The following is a 22,188-nucleotide window of genomic DNA, read 5'->3' as shown; positions in this document are numbered from 1 at the left end:
GCTGGCATGTGAAATGAGCGCAATTGTACGGTAGTTTGAACACTCTTTGGCATTGCCCTTCTTTGGAACTGAAATGTAAACTGACCTTTTCCAGTCTTGTGGCCACTGCTGAATGTTCCAAATGTGTTGGCATATTGAGTGCAGCACTTTAACAGCATCATCTTTTAGGATCTTAAATAGCTCAGCTGGAATACTGTCATCTCCACTAGCTTTGTTGTTACTAATGCTTCCTAAGGCCCACTTGACTTCACTCTCTAGTATGCCCGGCTCAAGTTCAGTGACTGCACTACCATGGCTATCAGTGACATTAATATCTTCCCTGTATAGTTCTTCTGTGTATTCTCTCCACCTCTTCTTAATCTCATCTGCTTCTGTTAGGTCCCTGCCTTCTTTGTCCTTTATCATGCCCGTCTTTGCACAAAACGTTCCCTTGAGATCTCCGATTTTCTTGAAGAGATCTCTAGTCTTTCCCATTCTATTGTTTTCCTTGATTTCTTTGCATTGTTCATTTAAGAAGGCCTTCTTGTCTCTCCTTGCTATTCTCTGGAACTCTGCATTCAGTTGGATATATCTTCCCCTTTCTCCCTTGCTTTTCGCTTCCCTTCTTTCCTCAGCTACTTGTAAAGCCTCATCAGACAGCCACTTGGCTTTCTTGCATTTCTTTTTCTTTAGTATGGATTTCGTTGCTGCCTCCTGAACAATGTTACGGACCTCCGTCCATAGTTCCTCAGGCACTCTGTCTATCAGGTCTAATCCCTGAAATCTATTCCTCACCTCCACTGTATATTCATAAGGGATATGATTTAGGTCATAGCTGAATGGTTTAGTGGTTTTCCCTACGTTCTTCAATTTAAGCCGAAATTTCGCAACAAGAAGCTCATGATCTGAGCCACAGTCAGCTCCAGGTCTTGTTTTGACTGATTGTATAGAGCTTCTCCATCTTTGGCTGCAAAGCACATCATCAATCTGATTTCGATATTGACCATCTGGTGATGTCCATGTGTAGAGTCGCCTCCTTTGCTGTTGGAAAAGAGTGTTTGCTATGATCAGCGTGTTCTCTTGGCAAAACTCTATTAGCCTTTGTCCTGCTTCATTTTGCACACCAAGGCCATGCTTGCCTGTTATCCCAGTGATTTCTTGACTTCCTACTTTAGCATTCCAATCCCCTATGATGAAGAGGACATCTTTTTTTGGTGTTAGTTCTAGAAGGTGTTGTAGGTCTTCATAGAACCGATCAACCTCAGCTTCTTTGGCCTCAGTGGTGGGGGCATAGACTTGAATTACTGTGATGTTGAATGGTTTGCCTTGGATTCGTACTGAGATCATTCTATCATTTTTGAGATTGTACCCCAGTACTGTTTTTCCCACCCTTTTGTTGATTATGAGTGCTACTCCATTTCTTCTAAGGGATTCTTGTCCACAGTAGTAGATATAATGGTCACCTGAATTAAATTTGCCCATGCTTGTCCATTTTAGTTCACTGATTCCCAAGATGTCTATATTTAGTCTTGCCATCTCATGTTTGACCACCTCCAGCTTACCTTGAGTCATTGATCTTACATTCCAGGTTCCTAAACAATATTGTTCTTTACAGCATCGGACTTTCTTTTCACCACCAGACACATCCACAGCTGAGTGTCCTTTCAGCTTTGGCCCAGCCGCTTCACTCTTTCTGGCGCTACTTGGAAATTCCCTCTGCTCTTCCCCAGTAGTATATTGGACACCTTCCAATCTGAGGGGCTTATCTTCCGGCGTCATATCTTTTAGCCTTGTGATACGTTCCATGGGGTTTTCTTGGCAAGAATACTGGAGTGGGTTGCCATTTCCTTCTCCAGTGGACCACATTTTGTCAGAACTCTCCACCATGACCTGTGCGTCTTTGGTGGTGCTGCATGGCATAGCTTATGGCTTCACTGAGTTATGCAAGCCCCTTCACCACAACAAGGAGATAGATAGATAGATAGATAGATAGATAGATAGATAGATAGATAGATAGATCTGAAATGAAATCCTCACCCATCCCTACATCCTTTCACTTTAAAAAATAAAGCATGGGTGGACAACTTGTGACCCTCCAGATGTTTGGGTCTATAACTCCCGTCAACCCTGGCCAGCATAGCCAATGGTGAGGGATCGTGGGCCAAAACATCTGGAGGGCCACAAGTTGCACACCCCTGAAATAAAGAATGGCAAAAACCATTTAAAGCAAGCAACGATTGTTTGCAATGATGCTTGTGCACCATAATGATATCTTTTACAGAGGCTACCACCTTACAATTTCTATCACCTCTAAAATAAGGCCATCATGTGTTTCCCTCACCCATTCAGACCTTTACATGGTTCAGTAGCTTTGTTTAAGTATATCTTGGAGCCTGTTTGTCTTTGTTTAAATCTTTATTTAACTCTTAGACCAGCCTTCCCCAACCTGGTACCTTCCAGATGTGTTGAACTATAAATCCCAGAATCCTCCAGCCAGCTGGAGGATGCTTCATCACTTTGATACCTCTGTGGAAAGCAGTACGTACATTTGAGTAATAAGTAATGAAATAATTGATACAAGCCACTATTATGGCTATGGTGATTAGCTGAAGCATGTGATCTCTCTGACTTCACGTTTATGTCATGATCATGCAACATTTCATGAGGACATCACACATATATCATATCCCTGAATAAGCAAGGCTGTGTTGTGTATAGTATGCCAGGTCCAAGCATCGAAAGCACTGTATGCCACAACATGAAAGACTTAGAGGTACTTCAAGCATTGCATTGTACCCATGGTACAGTCATCCTTTCCAGTGTACTTCCCCAGAAGACACATAGAGGGTTAATAAGTTTGTTTGAAAGTACCCTCACATCCAAATCCTGCACTTCCATAGGCAGGGAGGCCTCAAAGCAGACACATTGTAACAAGCGCACTGCCCTCATGTTCGAAGGTGGTGCGATGCGTGAATGACTACATCACCATCTATTCCCATATTCATCTGACTGAAGGAGCTCTCCATAGTCTGAAACAGAGAGAGGCTTTAACTGCAGATATTGCAGTCTGAAACTGGAGCCTTGGACATGCAAAACATGAGCTCTGTCATTAAGCAGCCAACTCTCCCCACATGTTTACCTGAAGATTTGGATCTACAATTATGGACCTTGCTTTCATGAATCCCTTGAGCCAGGCGTGAGCAGAAAGTAGATATCCAGATGTTTCAGACTTCAACTCGCAGCATTCCTGACTATTGGCCATGCTGGCAAGGGCTTCTGGGAGTTGAAGTCCCAAACATCTGGAAATCTACTTTCTGCCCACCCCTGCCTTGAGCTGGGATCGAAATTATACTGTTAATTGTTATTGTCGGTGTGGTCAAAATGCCTGTCAAAATGAAATAAGGGGATATATAGCATCCAAATGCTGTTAAGTATTAAAAAGTGCATGCAGTAAATTATTCTGGAGTATCACTATTACAATCAACAAAAATACTCCAGAAGATGCATCTTAAAGCCTCTAGCTGATCCTCACTGCATAGAGGATTTCTAGTTCCACTGCAAACAGTCAGTGCGAAAGCCACAAAATAATCTATGCTGAACTGAGCTACTCAAACAAGCAGCATTCCCATTTTTCTTTCCTTGCCCTTTGCAGCAATATTTATAATGCCCTGTGATTTCTGTCTGGACAGCTGTCAGTCTGATCATTTCTTTGTGCTGTCAGATTCTTGCTTCCCTCTTCATCTCTCCCACCAAAACATTATACACTGAATGAGTGCATAATGAACATGACCACACACACACAGTCAATCCCCCCCCCCCCAAAGGCACAGTGTAGAATCTGCTCTATGGAGCCAATTAAAATCATGTGAATTTGAAATGTGCACTATATTTAAGTTGCAGTGAGACTGATAACGAAAGCTTGTATAGAATCCATTGTTGGGGAAAAGCCACCATGTGGGTTTAGCCTGGCTGAAAAATGAAGCATATCATTATCGTATATTACTTATTTATTAAAAACATTTGTAATCCACCCTTTCACCTTAAAAGGCACCCGAAGTGGTTGATAATCCATGAAATCATACAATAAAAATAGAAACATCATATATACTAATAGAGATCTCAGTTCTCCCAGGGCTGGTAGCCACAGTGCCATCATCTGTGCACAAGAGGGTGGTACCAGCAAGCTCAGAGGAACACAAAGTTTTGCAGAAGTACAAAAAATATGGGGGGGGATCCTCAGGGGGGAAACACCCCCCTATGAGCAACCCAAGGAAGACTGAGCATGCTCGGGGGGCACAAAAATGCTGACAACAGACAAGCAGGGATGGGGGGAATAAAATAGAGTGTCTGAATCCCTAACCAGAGCACTGCACACTGCAGCATTTTGTTACAAGTCCAATTTTGTAATGAATTCAATCCAACAAAAAAATAATGACATTATAAGACACAGCAGCAAAGCAAAAATAAACCACAGCCATAGAAGACACTCAAGCCCTACCCCTTTCAAAAGCTGCCTGGAGCAGGGAACATCTCTTTTCCCTGTTCCAGAGAGATAGTGTCCAATCAACAACCCAGATCGCTGAAGGAAGTTCCATAATCAGGGGACTATCACAGAAAATGGCCTACCTTGGTGGATATTAACTTAGCCTCAAAAGGAGTCAAAAGAGCAACTGGATAGGTTCATATGGGCCCTTCAAGTACCCTGTCCCCCATTTATGGCAGGGGAGGGCAACTTGTGGCCCTACAGATGTTTGGGCTACAACTCTCATTAACCCTAGATGCCATAGTCAATGGTCACAGAAGTTGTAGGCCAAAACATCTGCGTTAGGCCAAAACAATCCCCCACCCCACCCCAATTTATGGCCAGAACCTTGAAACAATGCCCAGGAAACAAATGGGAGCTAATGGAGCTTGCCATCTTATATACACTTACCTAGGAGTTAACCCCATTGAACTGAATGAACCTGAGTAGACAGCTGTAGGTTTAAGATTCACTTAAGGACAGGAGTTCTATGCTCAGTGAGTACCACTCCATAACCATGCAACCATATTCTGGATCTACTGCAGTAGGTGGTTTTCAAGGGCTGGATGTGCCCGATCTCATCTGATCTCGGAAGCTAAGCAAGGTCAGCCCTGGTTAGTACTTGGATGGGAGACTGCCTGGGAATCAGGCTTCCTGCATTGAGCAGGGGGTTGGACTCGATAGTCTTGTAGGCCCCTTCCAACCCTATGATTCTATGAACTCTATGTTCTATAGCACCACATTCCCATATTACAGAAATCTAATCTGAAGATCACCAAGTCATTATCCACTGGGAGCTGTAAGGAAAATTAAAATACTCTAAACAAAATGTAATTGCAGGTAGTGCATAAATGAGAGGCAGTAAAAACAAATTAAAAGATGCAGTTTGACCTGTATAATTCTATTAACACCAATGTCTACAAAAGCGCCAGAGTTCTAAGGTGTTCATAAGAATGATGTATGATTTTTATGTATGTTGTGGAAAATGCTTTCAGAAAAGGACTAGGCTGCTCAGAGCTGTTGATCCTACAGAACCGAGAAACAAAAAGCAAGCAAAATGATACCTTTTCTATGGCAAATTAGACCTCAAGAGCCTGGAACGCCCTAATGAGGTGTTGCTGGATTATCTACAATGGTCAGGCAGAGTTAGCTGATAATGAATTAGTGTGAAATATATTAATCCCATCACATTTAGTAATTGTTACTAGATGGGAAAATTTCCAAAATAGCATCCAAGAATGAAATGATATGGGGGTGCAGTGGATCTGAGGAGAAAAGAACTGCTTAAACTGATTTATGTGCTAAGAGCTCATGCAGCAGGAGTGCTTAACAATCCATATGTATGTATGTGTATACATGTATATGTATATGTATATGTATATGTGTGTATATATATATATATGGAATTTACATGTTAAATTTTTTAGTGTGCAATCCTATGCACAGTTAGACAGGGAAAAAAAAGTCCTACAACTCCCAGCAATCCCCAGCCAGCATGCTGGCTGGGGAATGCTGGGAGTTGTAAGACTTTTTTCTGTCTAACTGTGCATAGGATTGCACCCTGTATCAACTTATAGGCTATCAAGATAGTGTCAAGGACACAGTCTGAAGGCATCTGACATAGCAAAGGTGCTGAAGGTCTTAGTGCTTCAATGGGAGACCACCTGGGAGCTATGGATACCACCTTGAATTCCATGATGGAAGAAAGGTGGAATACGGATGCACTAAATAAAGGAATTTGGTTAAGATTTTTCTTTTTTATGATTTCATGTCAGCGAGGGTTAACCTTTTCAGCCAAATTCAATTTCAGAGCAGCTCTCGGGGGCCACGTTCAGTGGTGGGCCAGCCAAAACGGCAGGGCCAGGAACAGCAGAAATACCCCCCCCAAAAAAAAAAAAAAAAAATACTGGCATGTTTTAGTGTAAAACTCTTCATGCCAGAAATTAAGCCTTAAGGGAGACATTTCAACCTTTTAGAATGGGGAAAAGACACTACACAAATGCATGGCACACCGCTAAATAATTGGCGGTTAGGGGAAAGCAGGTGGGGCCAGGGGAAAGATGCAGGACCATCTGGAGAACCTTGGAGGACTGGAATGAGACCCCAGGTAGCCTGGATTTGGCCTGTGGGCCAGAGGTTCAACACCCTTGTTTGATGTCAGCTTTAATTATCACTACCCCAGAATGTCAGTCACGGAAATAAAAAAATTTAAATACTGGGTGTGAACTTCCAAGTCACAAATTCGTCATCAGACTGTGGCCCAATGAGAAAAGGTGTGACTGGAGAATGGAAGATGCAACCTGTAGCCTGCAGAGGACAAGGGTCTACCTGTCAGGTGTACACGGGGTGGCAAAACCCGCATTTGTTGCTTCGTAGTGTGTGAAACGGCAGAAAGCAAGCTGGTTCTGTGACCACTCAGAGAGAACTGGACTCTTTTGTGTTTTCTCACAACGTCTAGGTGGGCTCACAGTGCTGGGCAAACAGTCCTAAGCATGTCCACTCAGAAGGAAGTCCAACTGAGTTTTTCGTAAGTGTGCATAGGATTGCAGCCTTAAAGTGGGACAATTACTTTTTAGAGTGAGACAGCCACTGTATAAAATCTTTAATGAGTATGAGTTCCACAGTATCAAATTTGCAAAGACACTCCAACTCAGTGCTGGAACTTTCCTTTGGGAGAAAAATGTTATTGAAGCAATTATAGGGTCACTGCAGAATGTCCTGGGAGAATAAAATGCTCCCTTGCTAATTTCTGAATGTGACCATTTTTTGTTATAAATGTCTGACTCGTGCCCATAGAATGTAAGAGGAGCCCTGCTGGATCAGACCAAAGGTCTCTCTAGTCCAGGGACCAGCCTGATGCCTTTGAGAAGCCCACAAGCAGGGTGTGAGCTCAAGAACAACTTCAGTTTATTCTCTGGCATGGAGACTGATCCATTTGCCCTGTATCAGGAGCTCTAGTCACATATCCCTCACAGGTAGGGCTATCCTGCAACTGGCTCCTCCCCTGATGATGTAGGCCCTACTGGTCTTGCTCCTTCAGTATCCATCCATTCAGCAGGATGTACCTCCCGCCATGTAACGGGACCTCTGTGAGACTGGGAATCCCAACTGCAAGAATAGGTGTGAGTTCATGCATTGAGCTCATGCATCTATCTGCCTTGCAGCCATCTACACCAGGGATGCAGAACCTCTTTCAGCCCGAGGGCCAAATTCCATTTCGGAGAAGCTCTCGGGGGCTGCATTCCAGTGGTGGGCGGGGCCAAAGGCAAAAGGGGTGAGGCAAAATTCCAAAAATACCAGCCTATTTTAGCTTGACATTCTCACTGCCTGTAACTGAGTCTTAAAAGAGGCATTTCAACCTTTTAGAATGGTGGGGGGAACCATGCAAATGCCAGGAAACCCCAAGGGGGCATGACCATCTGGGGAACCCCAGAGGGTCAAATCGGGACCCCAGGCAGGCAAGATTGGGCCCATGGTCCTGAGGTGCTGCACCTCTGTTCTACGCCCAACGTGTGGATGTTAGGAGAGGGGCCACATGGCATGTGATGACCCATGCATAGAGGAACACATGAAAAGGGCTGGTGTTTCCCAGACATCTGATACCGTCTGACAAAGACAGACTCTGGGAAATAAAATTTGCTGCACCGGAAAACATTTGACTTTGGCGTGTTTAAAAGGTACGAATTACCCACTCAGAACAGGGAGCTGCGCTGCGGTGCAGAAGAAGCCCAGGCCAAAACAGGGACTCATCCAAAGACACAGCAGGCAGCCTCCTGGTACTTTGGGTTCACAGGACATCTGGCAGCGCACACTTTACACAATACTGGGCAGTATCAGTGGCAGAAAAGCACCGTTGGGAGACGATGGCAAATATTCAGTATTCAGGTTCAGTCAGAACGATGATGCTTAAAAGTTGGTGTAAACAGGATGCAGATCAGGTGCTTCCTTTTGACAGAAAGTGGCTCCACTCCCATTGTTCTGCTTTGCTAATGAAGTCATAAGGCTTTTTAAGGTATTGCCTTCCAAGGGAGTTATAATAACAAATAATGGATATTTTGATAGATTTTTACAGTTTAATTTTCAAGATGGCTGGCAGGCAGTAAGTCTAAACAGGCACTGTTTCATTTTTCAGGTTTATTTTTTCTTAATTATTTCCCAAACAGGCACAAATGTTGTTAGAGAATTTGTTTTAAGGGAACACAATAAAATCTTCTTAGAACATCCTAGTGATGCAATTAAAGGATTTCACTCCATGAATGCACTATATCCTTATTTCAATATCTTTCAATGGGGTCTGGGTAAATAACCTCAGTGAGTTCTCAGTCTACCCATTTACAATTTCATCAAAAGCGCATTAAAACTCGGAGCTGGTTCAAACATGTATGTTCATCTCTTGATCATCATAGCCTGAAGAATAAAACATCCCACATCAAACTCTCGTAGAGCCTCAAACCCAACCCTGTGTTTGTTTATTTCATATATAAGATTTCACATTTTAAAAGATCACAATACAATATAAGCCTTACAACATCCAATATAAACTAAGCCATGTAAATGGTATGAATACTGATCTCCTCAAATAATTCATAAACAAATCCATGATTCAATATATTCAATATTTTATATTATAGCCCAACATTATAGCAAACCAATGTCTAACCCTCCAAAATACTATAGGCACACTGGCACAAAACAATAACCCAGGTTTCCAGGGGATCGTGGCTTCACATTCATGCACAGTGTACTGGTATATGATGCCCAAGTGTTCCTGCTTGGCTCCTCCCATCGGTAGGAGTAGCTACTGTCACCAGAAACTCACCGGAGAGAAATAGCTGAACATAGCCTCCGAATTGGGACTCCTGCTTTGTTGCTCCCCTAACAAACCAGAGTTTGAAAGTGATTTCCAATTCCTGGCTGGTTTGGGAGCTACAAGCCAGGTGTCCGAGTTTGAGCATAATGCTAAGTTTTTTCTGCTTGGCGAGTTCTTGGTTACTGTAGCCCAGGGATGTGGAACCTCCAGCCCACAGGCCTGACAAAGCCCACTGAGGATTCCTCATCCAGCCTAGCAGCTTCTTCCCCTGGCCCCACCCCCTCTGCCATGGAGGGGAATGCTCTTAATTCCGATCAGCAGCTCATCCGAGAGAAGCGCTTATCCCCCTACTTAGCCACGAAAAAGGCAGCTCAGTGTAGCCGCTCTTGCTAGAGGGAGGAAAATTGGTGGGAGCACTCAGGCATTGTGGGTGGGTATGCCACTCATGAACGATATGCCAGAACTCTCCACAATTCATTTTGAGTAAATGCAACCTATAAAAGATTGCCACGCAACCATAAATTTAGATCAGTGTTGTCTATCATCTCATAATCTAATAATTTCACTTGATTTACCCAACTGCACTGCCATGCTCTTCTTATACATTCCTTACAAGCTGGACTTCTAGAATTTTCCCAGTTCTGAGCAACATCTAGTTTAGCCGCTGTCAGCAAGTTCAAAATCACTGCCCAATGTGTTCTATGCATATTTACATTATTCATTTCTACAAGCATTTTGTTGCTGCTGTGGTTTTTGCTCCAGTGATCATTCATATCCAGCGGTCATCCTCTGTGTGTTTCTTTTAATATAAATCCAAAACCTTTGTATACTAGGGCAAGACCACCACATACATAAATGATCTGTCTCCACTAAAGCATATTTTCAGCCTGCACACATTGTAGATTTTATTTATTTTCTTCAGTGAGAGACCAATGGTACAACAATTTATCATCTTTTTTTCTGTTACATTTACACGCTTGGCCTTGCTTGATCCTCCCATAAAAACTGACTTCCATTCTCTTTCAGTGATTGTGGCACCAATCGTCCTTACCCACTGTCATTTCTTAAGGAATTCTCCTTTCTGCAAATCTTTAATAATCAAAGATTGGTAGATTTTAGATTATAAACATTGAGTGTGGCTGTTGTCGCGAGCGTCGTCTTTTGCACTCTACTGAGTTCTTAAAGCTGCCCTCAGAAACAATCCTCTGTAGTGGAGTTTGTTCATTTTAGACATTCAGGCTTCCTGGCCTACACCTGCAGCAGAATGCAGGGGTGGGAAACCGAGATGGCTGCGTGGATTGTACATGTCAGACAACAGGTAGCAGACACCATTTTTAACGGATGCACACCCAAAAAGGCCTACAAGAAGAAATCTAACAAATCAGGTAAAGGGGTTCAAATCCAGCCACTTATGGTGCAATCCTATGCACATTTAGACAGAAAAAAGTCCTACACCCGCCAGCATTCCCCACTTGTAGGACTTTTTTTGTGCCTAAACAATCATAGGGTTGTGCTCTTAAAGACTCTTCTGCCTCACGCTGGAGCATATACCGCCTCAACTGTGACTCATGGCATGATTCACATACATGTGAAGAGTGGCCCTGAGGCAGCTTTCCCTAATGCTGCAGATGTTTTGGACTACAGCCCCCAGCATTCCTGCCCATTGGCTGTGCTGGCTGGGGCTGATGGGAGTTGAAGTCCAAAACACCTAAAGGGTGCCAGGTTGGGGAGGGCTGCCCTGAGGCGTTAGTTCTACAGACTTGCCTGTAAAGTGCACAAGAAAACAGTCCACATCCCTGGGCCAGCTCCAGGTGTGAAGGGGCTCCTGGCAAAGTAGGTGGGTCCCCCTCTGATGTGAACCCTCCACCCACCCTGCTTCCCAGCAGGTTAAGAACTAATGGCAGGCAACTGTTCAGCTGGTGGCTATGCGCCTCCTGCCATTGTAATTCCCCACAATGCTCTGACGTAACCTTGATCAGGGGCCTTGTGGGCCATTTAAAATGGTGGCTTCCCAGCTGCCCATCACTGCCACTCAGTAAGTCCAGGCCCCAGATCCAGGGTGGGCAGGTGGGCCCAGAACACATATAAGCACTGGTGAGGCCCCCTCAATCCCCTGGTCTGTCCTCCTCCTCACCCTTGCAAGGAATTGAGGACACCTTATCTTTTAGAGTTCCTTCCCTTCATCTGTCACTACTGTTAGAAAATAAATGATCCGAACTCCAGCCTGCAGCAGGCCTTGAACTGGTAGTCTTGAGGGTGTTGAGATTCAGCTTGTGCACTACCATCCAGCTCCAGCTAAGCAAACAACTGCAGCAGGATGAACCCCAGGCTAGCCTAGAATAGGTCAGAAGTAACTACTGCAACACGATTGCGATCAGACTTAGCTGCTGGCATGAACAATCATACAACCTGTTCTTGCTGGATACAGATACAGACCCGCTTTACCTTCAGCTGCACAGGAGCGAGACTTGGATTCTCATAGCGCCCTCCTGTTCACACTGCCTGCATACTTGAACAATGCACATGCAACTCCATTAAAAATTATGAGTCTCCCATACATATGTGTATTCAATTCATGCACTACACAAGGTGGGGAGAAGACCAGACTGACGAACCATTAAACATAAGCAGGCCACTCACATTCCTTCTAACCCGGCAGTGTCTGCAACTGTAGGCCAGTTTGGCAGACAATGGGAGAAAGATGGAGAAATGTGCTTGAGATGCATGCAGAAGACCGAGGGTTGGTTCACGTATACAGGCGCATTATCATACTCAGCACTGGATTCCTTGCTGAATGTGTTAACTGATCCATCAAAAAGCATTGTGCTCAGCAGGTGAGGTGAGAAAATATGAAGGTTTTTGGAGTTTGACCTGCGATGGTACATTCACACATGCAAATCACCTTGATGCTGTGGTCATCAAATGAGGAAAGTGCGAGCACAACCCGACCCTGAGCTGAGATGCAGAACTATCAGTGCCAAAATGTCCCCCACAACTAAGTTTTCTTGTCGCCAATAGGGCTACTTGCTTTAGACGTTCCCTTTACTCCAAACCATTGAAAAACAGCCATAGCCGGCCATTTGGTTCAAGACTGCGATTCAGTCATATAAGTAACTATATTTGTTCTTCTTTCTAGGTGGCAAATTTGCTAAGGCTTTTCCAAATTCCTCAGATTAGCTATGCGTCCACCAGCGCCAAGCTGAGCGACAAGTCTCGTTATGACTATTTTGCCCGGACGGTACCACCTGACTTCTATCAAGCAAAAGCAATGGCTGAGATCCTGCGGTTCTTTAATTGGACCTATGTGTCAACAGTGGCCTCCGAAGGAGATTATGGAGAGACAGGGATCGAAGCCTTTGAACAAGAGGCTCGCCTCCGAAATATATGCATTGCAACCTCGGAGAAGGTAGGCCGCTCCAATATCCGAAAATCCTACGACAGCGTCATCAGAGAGCTACTCCAGAAGCCCAATGCCAAAGTGGTTGTCCTCTTCATGCGCAGTGATGACTCTCGGGAACTCATTGCTGCAGCCAACCGATTCAATGTTTCCTTTACATGGGTCGCCAGCGATGGGTGGGGGGCACAGGAAAGTGTCGTAAAGGGCAATGAGCATGTTGCATATGGTGCAATCACCCTAGAGCTGGCTTCCCATCCTGTTAAAGAGTTTGACCGATATTTCCAAAGTCTCACCCCATACGCTAACCATCGTAATCCCTGGTTCAAGGATTTTTGGGAGCAGAAGTTCCAGTGCAGCCTTCAGAACAGAAAAGCCCACCGAAAAGCTTGTGACAAACACTTATCCATCGACAGCTCCAACTATGAACAAGAGTCCAAGATCATGTTTGTGGTGAATGCCGTCTACGCAATGGCCCACGCCGTGCATAAAATGCAACGGACAATGTGTCCAAACACCACCAAGCTCTGTGATGCCATGAAGCATCTGGATGGCAAGAGACTCTACAAAGACTACCTACTGAAAGTCAACTTCACAGGTAACATGCTGCTTTGATGCCTGCATTAGAAAAAGGTTGCTGGAATCAAAAACATTCCAAAAATCTATATAGTGCAATAACTTTATTAGGCCAACTCAATGATTACAAACATATGCAAGCTTTCAAGATCTCTTCATCAGACAAGATGTTACAAAAAGCAGGTCAGCAAATGTTGGGGCGGGGGAAGGCTGACTGGATTCTTTAGTCAGGCTGTCTGCATAATCAGAGTCGTAAGATGATATGGAGGAGGAACATTTGCAAACACCCAAATTTAAATATAGTTTAATTTAAGATATGGAGGAGGGGGTTTCTTAAGACTTGGACTATGCAAACACCCGAACTACACCATCCAGTAAGCCTTTCCTCCCACTCCCACCCCCACTCTTTGTAACACTTTGCCCCAGGAAGAGATCTGCAGATCTCAAAAGCATGCATGTGTTTTTTTTAGTCAACCTAATGAAGGTATTACACTAATACAGATTTTGGGGTTGTTGTTTTTCTTATAGCCAATATGGCTGCCTTTGTTTTTGTTTTGTAATGGCTTTTTGTCGCTTGTAGTAGAGAAAACTGCAGAAATGGGTGGAAAGGGAGCCAAGAATTGATCTGAGGGGGGAAAGACGTTTGGGGCTTGTAAAATGGATTTGGCCCTCAGTCAGCTCACTTGCTCACAGTGCAGGAGCGATTTAATTTCCATTATTTCAGCTGAGCCAAGCAAACCAAAACCAGATTCCCCATGGTAATTCCTCTTCGTTTCCTGTCATGAAGGTCCAGGAGGTCTAACTGTCACTCTCTATCCACCCCCTTCAGAAATTAAGCTCCAGACATCCAAAGAATGCATGGAGCGGGCCACACACAATGGCCTATTGTCACTGCCCCTGCCAACTCCACCCCAAACCTTCACACTTGGGGCAGAGGTTCTGAAGGGGAATCTACATGCCTTTAGCTGAACGCATGTAGGGTCTTCCAAACAATCAGAAGCCCTGTGTGGTGGGACTCCTGATAGCATGGAGAAGCCTAGGCTCATTCAGTCAGCATGCACAGACCCACTCCACATACTTTTTGAACGCATGGAGCCTAACTTCTGAACAGGGCTTCACTCTTCTGTGGTTCCCATGGCGATGATAGCTACTACCAGAAGTCGTTGTTTCTGAAGCCAAATACTGATGCCATACTACTGGCAGGTTGAAGGGTTGGCTTTTTCCCCCTCTCAGCATTTTTTTTTTCACTACTGTATTTTTGTCCAGCAGCCTCATAGGATGAAGCTCCATATGAAGTGCTGAATCCACTGTCTTCACCCACAGGAAGTACCTCGTCCAACCAGGGGTCCGCAAATGCACCGAGTGACTCACCAGTCACCACTAGCCAGTGCCCTTTTTAATCCAGCGAAAGCCTCTGCCCTTATCTGGAGCCTGGAGAACAACAGGGGCTGTCCCTGAGCTCAGGTGGACTTCAAAGAGGCTCAGAAAGCAGGAGCTGGAATCTTGCTTCTCTCTTAGCTTCTCTGAGCCCCATTCTCTCACAATTCTCTCTCAAGATTCTCTGAGAATCTTGCTTCTCTCTTAGCTTCTCTGAGCCCCATTCTCTCACAATTCTCTCTCAAGATTCTCTGAGAATCTTGCTTCTCTCTTAGCTTCTCTGAGCCCCATTCTCTCACAATTCTCTCTCAAGATTCTCTGAGAATCTTGCTTCTCTCTTAGCTTCTCTGAGCCCCATTCTCTCACAATTCTCTCTCAAGATTCTCTGAGAATCTTGCTTCTCTCTTAGCTTCTCTGAGCCCCATTCTCTCACAATTCTCTCTCAAGATTCTCTGAGAATCTTGCTTCTCTCTTAGCTTCTCTGAGCCCCGTTCTCTCACAATTCTCTCTCAAGATTCTCTGAGAATCTTGCTTCTCTCTTAGCTTCTCTGAGCCCCATTCTCTCACAATTCTCTCTCAAGATTCTCTGAGAATCTTGCTTCTCTCTTAGCTTCTCTGAGCCCCATTCTCTCACAATTCTCTCTCAAGATTCTCTGAGAATCTTGCTTCTCTCTTAGCTTCTCTGAGCCCCATTCTCTCACAATTCTCTCTCAAGATTCTCTGAGAATCTTGCTTCTCTCTTAGCTTCTCTGAGCCCCATTCTCTCACAATTCTCTCTCAAGATTCTCTGAGAATCTTGCTTCTCTCTTAGCTTCTCTGAGCCCCATTCTCTCACAATTCTCTCTCAAGATTCTCTGAGAATCTTGCTTCTCTCTTAGCTTCTCTGAGCCCCGTTCTCTCACAATTCTCTCTCAAGATTCTCTGAGAATCTTGCTTCTCTCTTAGCTTCTCTGAGCCCCGTTCTCTCACAATTCTCTCTCAAGATTCTCTGAGAATCTTGCTTCTCTCTTAGCTTCTCTGAGCCCCGTTCTCTCAAAATTCTCTCTCAAGATTCTCTGAGAATCTTGCTTCTCTCTTAGCTTCTCTGAGCCCCGTTCTCTCAAAATTCTCTCTCAAGATTCTCTGAGAATCTTGCTTCTCTCTTAGCTTCTCTGAGCCCCATTCTCTCACAATTCTCTCTCAAGATTCTCTGAGAACCTTGCTTCTCTCTTAGCTTCTCTGAGCCCCATTCTCTCACAATTCTCTCTCAAGATTCTCTGAGAATCTTGCTTCTCTCTTAGCTTCTCTGAGCCCCATTCTCTCACAATTCTCTCTCAAGATTCTCTGAGAATCTTGCTTCTCTCTTAGCTTCTCTGAGCCCCATTCTCTCACAATTCTCTCTCAAGATTCTCTGAGAATCTTGCTTCTCTCTTAGCTTCTCTGAGCCCCATTCTCTCACAATTCTCTCTCAAGATTCTCTGAGAATCTTGCTTCTCTCTTAGCTTCTCTGAGCCCCATTCTCTGAGAAGATTCTCTCTCTCTCTCTCTCTCTCTCTCTCTCTCTCTCTCAAGATTCTCTGAGAACCTTGCTTCTCTCTTAGCTTCTCTGAGCCCCATTCTCTCACAATTCTCTCTCAAGATTCTCTGAGAATCTTGCTTCTCTCTTAGCTTCTCTGAGCCCCATTCTCTCACAATTCTCTCTCAAGATTCTCTGAGAATCTTGCTTCTCTCTTAGCTTCTCTGAGCCCCATTCTCTCACAATTCTCTCTCAAGATTCTCTGAGAATCTTGCTTCTCTCTTAGCTTCTCTGAGCCCCATTCTCTGAGAAGATTCTCTCTCTCTCTCTCTCTCTCTCTCTCTCTCTCTCAAGATTCTCTGAGAACCTTGCTTCTCTCTTAGCTTCTCTGAGCCCCATTCTCTCACAATTCTCTCTCAAGATTCTCTGAGAATCTTGCTTCTCTCTTAGCTTCTCTGAGCCCCATTCTCTCACAATTCTCTCTCAAGATTCTCTGAGAATCTTGCTTCTCTCTTAGCTTCTCTGAGCCCCATTCTCTCACAATTCTCTCTCAAGATTCTCTGAGAATCTTGCTTCTCTCTTAGCTTCTCTGAGCCCCATTCTCTCACAATTCTCTCTCAAGATTCTCTGAGAATCTTGCTTCTCTCTTAGCTTCTCTGAGCCCCATTCTCTGAGAAGATTCTCTCAAGATTCTCTCTCTCTCTCTCTCTCAAGGTTCTCTGAGAATCTTGCTTCCCTCTTAGCTTCTCTGAGCTCCATCACGACAGAGACAAGCCAGCACCACCCATCCACCCAGCCTGGGTCTGAGAGGTGTTTGCAGCCCTTCCAAAGCTCAGCGCGACTTCAGCATGGGGAGAGACAGGACTGGGAGCATTCACAATGCCTGAGGACCCCTCCCTCTATCACACAATTGTTGGAAGATGGAAAATATTTCATAGAACTGGAAGGGATCTAGGCGGGTCATCTCATCCAACCCCCTGCTCAAAACAGGATCAGCAAGGTACTGGCTAGTGGATGACAGGCTGCTATCCAGCCTTTGCTTAAATACTTCCAGCAATGGAGAGCCCACCACCCCAAGGCAGTCTGTCCCACTGTCGAACAGCTCTTACCATGAGGGAGTTTCTCTCCTACTATTTAGCTGAAATCTGCTTCCCTGCCATTTCTACCCATTGTGTCTTGTCCTGCCCTCTAGTCCTGCTCCATTTGTATTATTTTTATTCAAAATATAGATCTCCCAACTTTCTCCGTGAAGTTCGAGCTGGCTAATGACAGATACCATAAAATGCAACCATTGATCCTGAAAGGCAGTTTTGTTTTGTTTTAAGGGGAGCAGTCCTGTGCGGATGGCCGTAAGCCTCTGAACTTGGAGGCTTATGGCCATCCAGTGCAAAGCAGGAGAAGCAGCAGAGGCAATCTTCAGCTGCCTTTACACTAAAGAAAAATCCCTCAGTCCTCCTGTTTTACAGCCTTTCTGCATTTACAGGGGGCTCCCAGACGGTGACCACGTGATTGCCGAGAGGGGGAGTTTTTAATTTTCAAGGTTCCATAGAGATCAATGAAACAGCGCCATCTAGTGGCTATTTTAATAATGTAACAATCCGACTTTAAAAGATCATTCATTATTTCCGGATCTTTTTGAGATGGAACAACCAGGAAATACCTCTGGATGTGCCCTGGAGGTTGACGATGTCATGAAAGGACCCACAAACTTCCATGAGGGAGCAATCTCAATAGCAGGAAAAAAGCCCTTCACCTCAGTGCACCTCCACTCTGCATTTCAGCCAGACAGGTGTTTTTGCCTGTCATTGGGTAGGGGGAGGGAAGGAGGCTGGGGAGGCCAGAAGATTCCTCATAAGCCAGCCTCCCCAATCCCCTCCCTACCCATGGGAACACCCCCCGTACCTTCCCTCTATGGTCACTTTTGCAATCTCAGAGAGGCAGCTGGTGCAGTTCTGTCCACTCTGGCTGTGAGGGGGAGGGGAGCTTGGACTCCTGGGTCCAAAGTCAGAGTGCTGACTCTGACCTCAAACCCAGGAATATGAACTATCCTGTGAAGGGAGAATGGGTGTTACTCCAAACTCCCTGCAAGCTAGGCAGGGACTTCCAAAAATCAATAGGCTGCCACCACCCCTGATTCTTTTAATCCCATCTGAGTCAATGGACTCTTGGGGGACTCTTGGACCTTCAAGTCCACTTCAGGTCCACTAAAACAAGGGCTCAAAGTGACACCCTCTATTTTAGGCCCCAAACCCAAACATTACGTGGTAGCCAGTTGCGCAGCCAAGAGGCACTGAACTTGGCACCGAGGTTTACCCAAGAGGAAGCACAGTCTGCTCTAGAAGTAGATAAGTAGTTTATTAGAATGAGGGAAGGGGAGAAGGGAAAGGGGAATTACAGTTATACAAAAAGTTACAGAGAATCTTTGATAAAATATCCCAAGCAATACAATGAAACACTAAGGGAGCAATCCTATGGCCGCTAGTCAGTGGCTAGACAGCCATAGGATATGTGGGTTTCTGGGAACCGGCCTCAGAGCCCACGCTCCGAGGTCGGTTCCCAGAGAACTGACCTTCCCCCCCTTCTGCACTGCCTCACAGGCAGCCTCACGCTCTGCACTCAGAAGAGGAGCACGGAATGGCCAAAACGGGGCATTCTGGGGGGCTTTCCGGGGTGGGGAAGGCGGAAATGCTGGTACGACACATCCTCTGCGAATGGAGTGCCAACGGAGTCCCACCAATCTTGGGCCAGTGCCAACGGAGTCCCATGTACCCACCCTGAAGGGAGCTGCATTTTCTCACCAAGTCCAGCTGTAGTCATTCATCCCAGTGAGCAGAGCCTAGCCTGGCCTTGAGCATGGGTAGCACATCTCTCGGTGGTTACATCATTAGGTGCTAATTGGGCCTAGACAGATCGATGGCTGAGGCAACCAATGAGGAAACTGGTAACCTGTCTGCTGTCCTGGACATATCCAATGGCCCCCAAGTCACTGTCCAGGGGCCACAGCATAGCTATCTAAGTAAATAAAGAGAAGAAAAGGGGAAAGCCACGAAAAGTGCAAGCCAGCAAATAAAAACAATTAAAAACAGTAGCATATGTAAAGGAGACGGAAGGATATTATGTAATGCCATATGGCAAGCATCTAAAGGCCCAAAGCCTTCCTAAACAGGAAGGTCTTAACACTGAGGCAGAAGGCCAGGAAAGGGGGGGGGGCTATCTGATGTGCATATGATAATTTTAATACTTGAGAATCTTCTCTAGTTGGCTTGTCTGTCTCCAGAATCAAAGTGCAATGTACGTGTCTGTTAGTTGTAGCTTGTTTTTACTATTCTGCCCACAAACGCTAGATCCAATCTATGGCCGCTTGTCTAGTGCCTCGCTGGGGAGCCATTTTTTTGTCCTGGCAAATGAGAGTATGAATTATTCAACAAAATAGGTCCCAATAAGTCTGCATAATCAGGAGATTCAGGTGTCGGATTAACTAGCTTTAACAATTTATTATGGATCATTTTTGCCATTTGATTCAGCGTTGCTAGATAATCAATATTTCACAACACAGGGCACCCTGCAGGGCAGTCTGCAATGATGAGATCTATTGATTCAGTATGCTGACAACATCTGACATTATCTGCAGCCCTGGTGATGAATTGCTTGTAGCTCATTGTGACAATGACCTAATCCTGCACACTCTTATGTGTACACAAATTCCATTGATTTTAAAAGAAGTTATGGATAAGTAACTAAGCATAAGGAGGCAGCCTTGAATGGCAACATTACATCCTTTTGATCTAGCATAAAATGGCCTTGAAATATGGTGTGAGAGTCACTGGATATTTTTTTCACTAGCAATATAATCATAATCCAGTCTTGTAAAATATATACCACATAGGTCAGGCTTGTAAATTGCAATGCGCTATCTTGAGTACAATTCATCTACAGGCAACCAGGCAATAAAGCTTTACACATGTTGGATCTTCTTTTGCCCACAAATAAATAACGGAGCTATGTGTAGGCAGGTAGGCTAGTAAATTTTGGAGCCCTATTTCCATGGCTCATATTGCCCCATTTTGCAGCTACCAGTAGATGAGCATCAAAGCATATGACAAGCATAACAGCGGCTATGAATTATAATAGGTAAAACGCCAATGCTGCTAATACCATGCCTAACTGCCTTTTATTTCTGAAAACTATGAGATGACTTATACCTTTATGATCTGACAACAGTTAGCCGATGAAAGTCTTTGAGCAGGTCATTTTCCTTTCCTTTTAGACCGTTTTGTGGAGCGTACCTACCTTTTATTTTACAAACTAACCTTTTTTTCTGCATACCTGTGGAAACCTCCAAGCATGGGAAACCATGTTATCGTCTGGGGGTGGCCCCGTTTCACTGCCTAGCTGATACCAGCTCCAGGATAACTACAAGGAATGATTAGTCTCTTATATACCTATTGCTTTAAAAGCTAGTTCCCAACATTCCAACATGACCAAGAAGTAGAAGCCAGGATGGAGAGGTTGAGAATTAAGTTAGGAGCAGGCTTAATTCACGGTGGCTGCAGCCATCCCAAGCAGGAAACCCCCTACACCAATGATGTGACGTGAGCACTCCTTTATTTTCTCCCTTAATCAGTTATCATTCACTTCTATAGAGAAGGCGTAAAGCACTGCATTTGGGGCTGCTGTGCAGACAGAGCAAAACCTGCCCACCTGCCCTGATACTGGATGGCTGACAGATCCAACCTGACAGGTGGAGGTGTATAAGGGATCTTCGTCAGCCGAGCACACTGACTCCCCACCCGCCTAGGGTGGCCACTTACACATTGGCAAAAAAGAGGACACCAATTTGCATAACATGTGCACATTTAGAAATAATAACTATAATTTAAATAGAAGTACAATAGATCTCAAGGGGCCGTGGTGGCTTAGTGGTTAAGACGCTGAACTGCAGACGGGAAGGTCGGCAGGACAGCAGTTCGAGACCCGAGTGCCGCGTGACGGAGTGAGCTCCCATCTTCAGTCCCAGCTCCTGCCAACCTAGCAGTTCGAAAGCAAGAAATTGCAAGTAGATAAATAGGTACCGCTTCGGCGGGAAAGGTGACAGCGTTCCGTGCACCTCGGTGTTCAGTCATGCCAGCCACATGACCACGGAAGCGTCTTCGGACAGCTCTGGCTATTCGGCTTAGAAATGGAGATGAGCACCACACCCTAGAGTCAGACACGACTGGTTGGAGACACCTTTACCTTTTTACAATAGATCTCACCATAGACGAGAAGACTGGCCAGGTGGCCTGTGGGCCTGCTCAGTCTGCTGTCCAGGGGTTAATTGTTGATGGGCAACTTCAAGTCCCCTTCTAGACTCTCCCTTCTTAGTCTTCTTTGTCTTTACACCAGTCTTGGACTGGAGAGCCCATCAAATGGAGGACACCTTCTTATAGAGGGCTGTCCTCTGCCAGCTCTCCAAAAGAGAGGACTGTCCTTTGTAAAGTAGGACACCTGGCCACCATGCACCCACCATCAGGAGACATTCTAACTATAACCCCTCCTTCCCTCTCCACACACAGCATCACCATGACATCCATTTTTACTAAGTTGATGTTCATGAGCAGTTAACTTTTCCAGTGGAATAACTATGGTATATAAACTGTTCGTGCACACATTTAACCTTAGATTAATGAACAGCTCTAAGGGGGATGCATATTTTGCCTAAATGTATGCCTGCTGTGAGAGTTCAATTCCCCCCCCCCTCAAAACTAGAGCCACAGCATTTCATTGACTGATCAGTTAGATTAGTCTCTGGCTCAGTTTCAAAGGTGACCCAATTAAACAAGCAGAAGATGTGTAATTATTTTGAATAGAAAGATTTACATAAACTACAGCTAGCAGGCCCCGTATTAGAAAAGGCATTCTCCCTTCTTGTTTATGTGCATGCATTTTCTAAAAACAAAGCAAGTATGCTTCCTTCCCCCCCCCAATCCTTTGGAACTATTGTTCTCTTCATTTGCAAATGAAGAAAACTAATTCCCCTCTAGTCAGCACTGGTT

General features: G+C 44.9%; 1 protein-coding gene across 1 annotated transcript in view; it reads left to right on the top strand.

The window, feature by feature from the left end:
• Window positions 1-22,188, top strand: part of GRM3 (glutamate metabotropic receptor 3) — a 61,571-nt gene that overhangs the window by 5,629 nt on the left and 33,754 nt on the right. Inside the window, exon 2 of the mRNA XM_084811845.1 lies at window positions 12,448-13,303. Coding sequence (XP_084667971.1) covers window positions 12,448-13,303 — 856 coding nt within the window. The remainder of the gene's footprint in view (window positions 1-12,447; window positions 13,304-22,188) is intronic.

This window comes from Heloderma suspectum, chromosome 7 (assembly GCF_057233095.1).
Source record: "Heloderma suspectum isolate Gila_16-S chromosome 7, 16-S_ref, whole genome shotgun sequence".
Classification (NCBI taxonomy): domain Eukaryota; kingdom Metazoa; phylum Chordata; class Lepidosauria; order Squamata; family Helodermatidae; genus Heloderma; species Heloderma suspectum.
The sequence above is the reverse complement of the archived record's forward strand: the minus strand, read 5'-3'. Positions and strand labels throughout refer to the sequence as shown.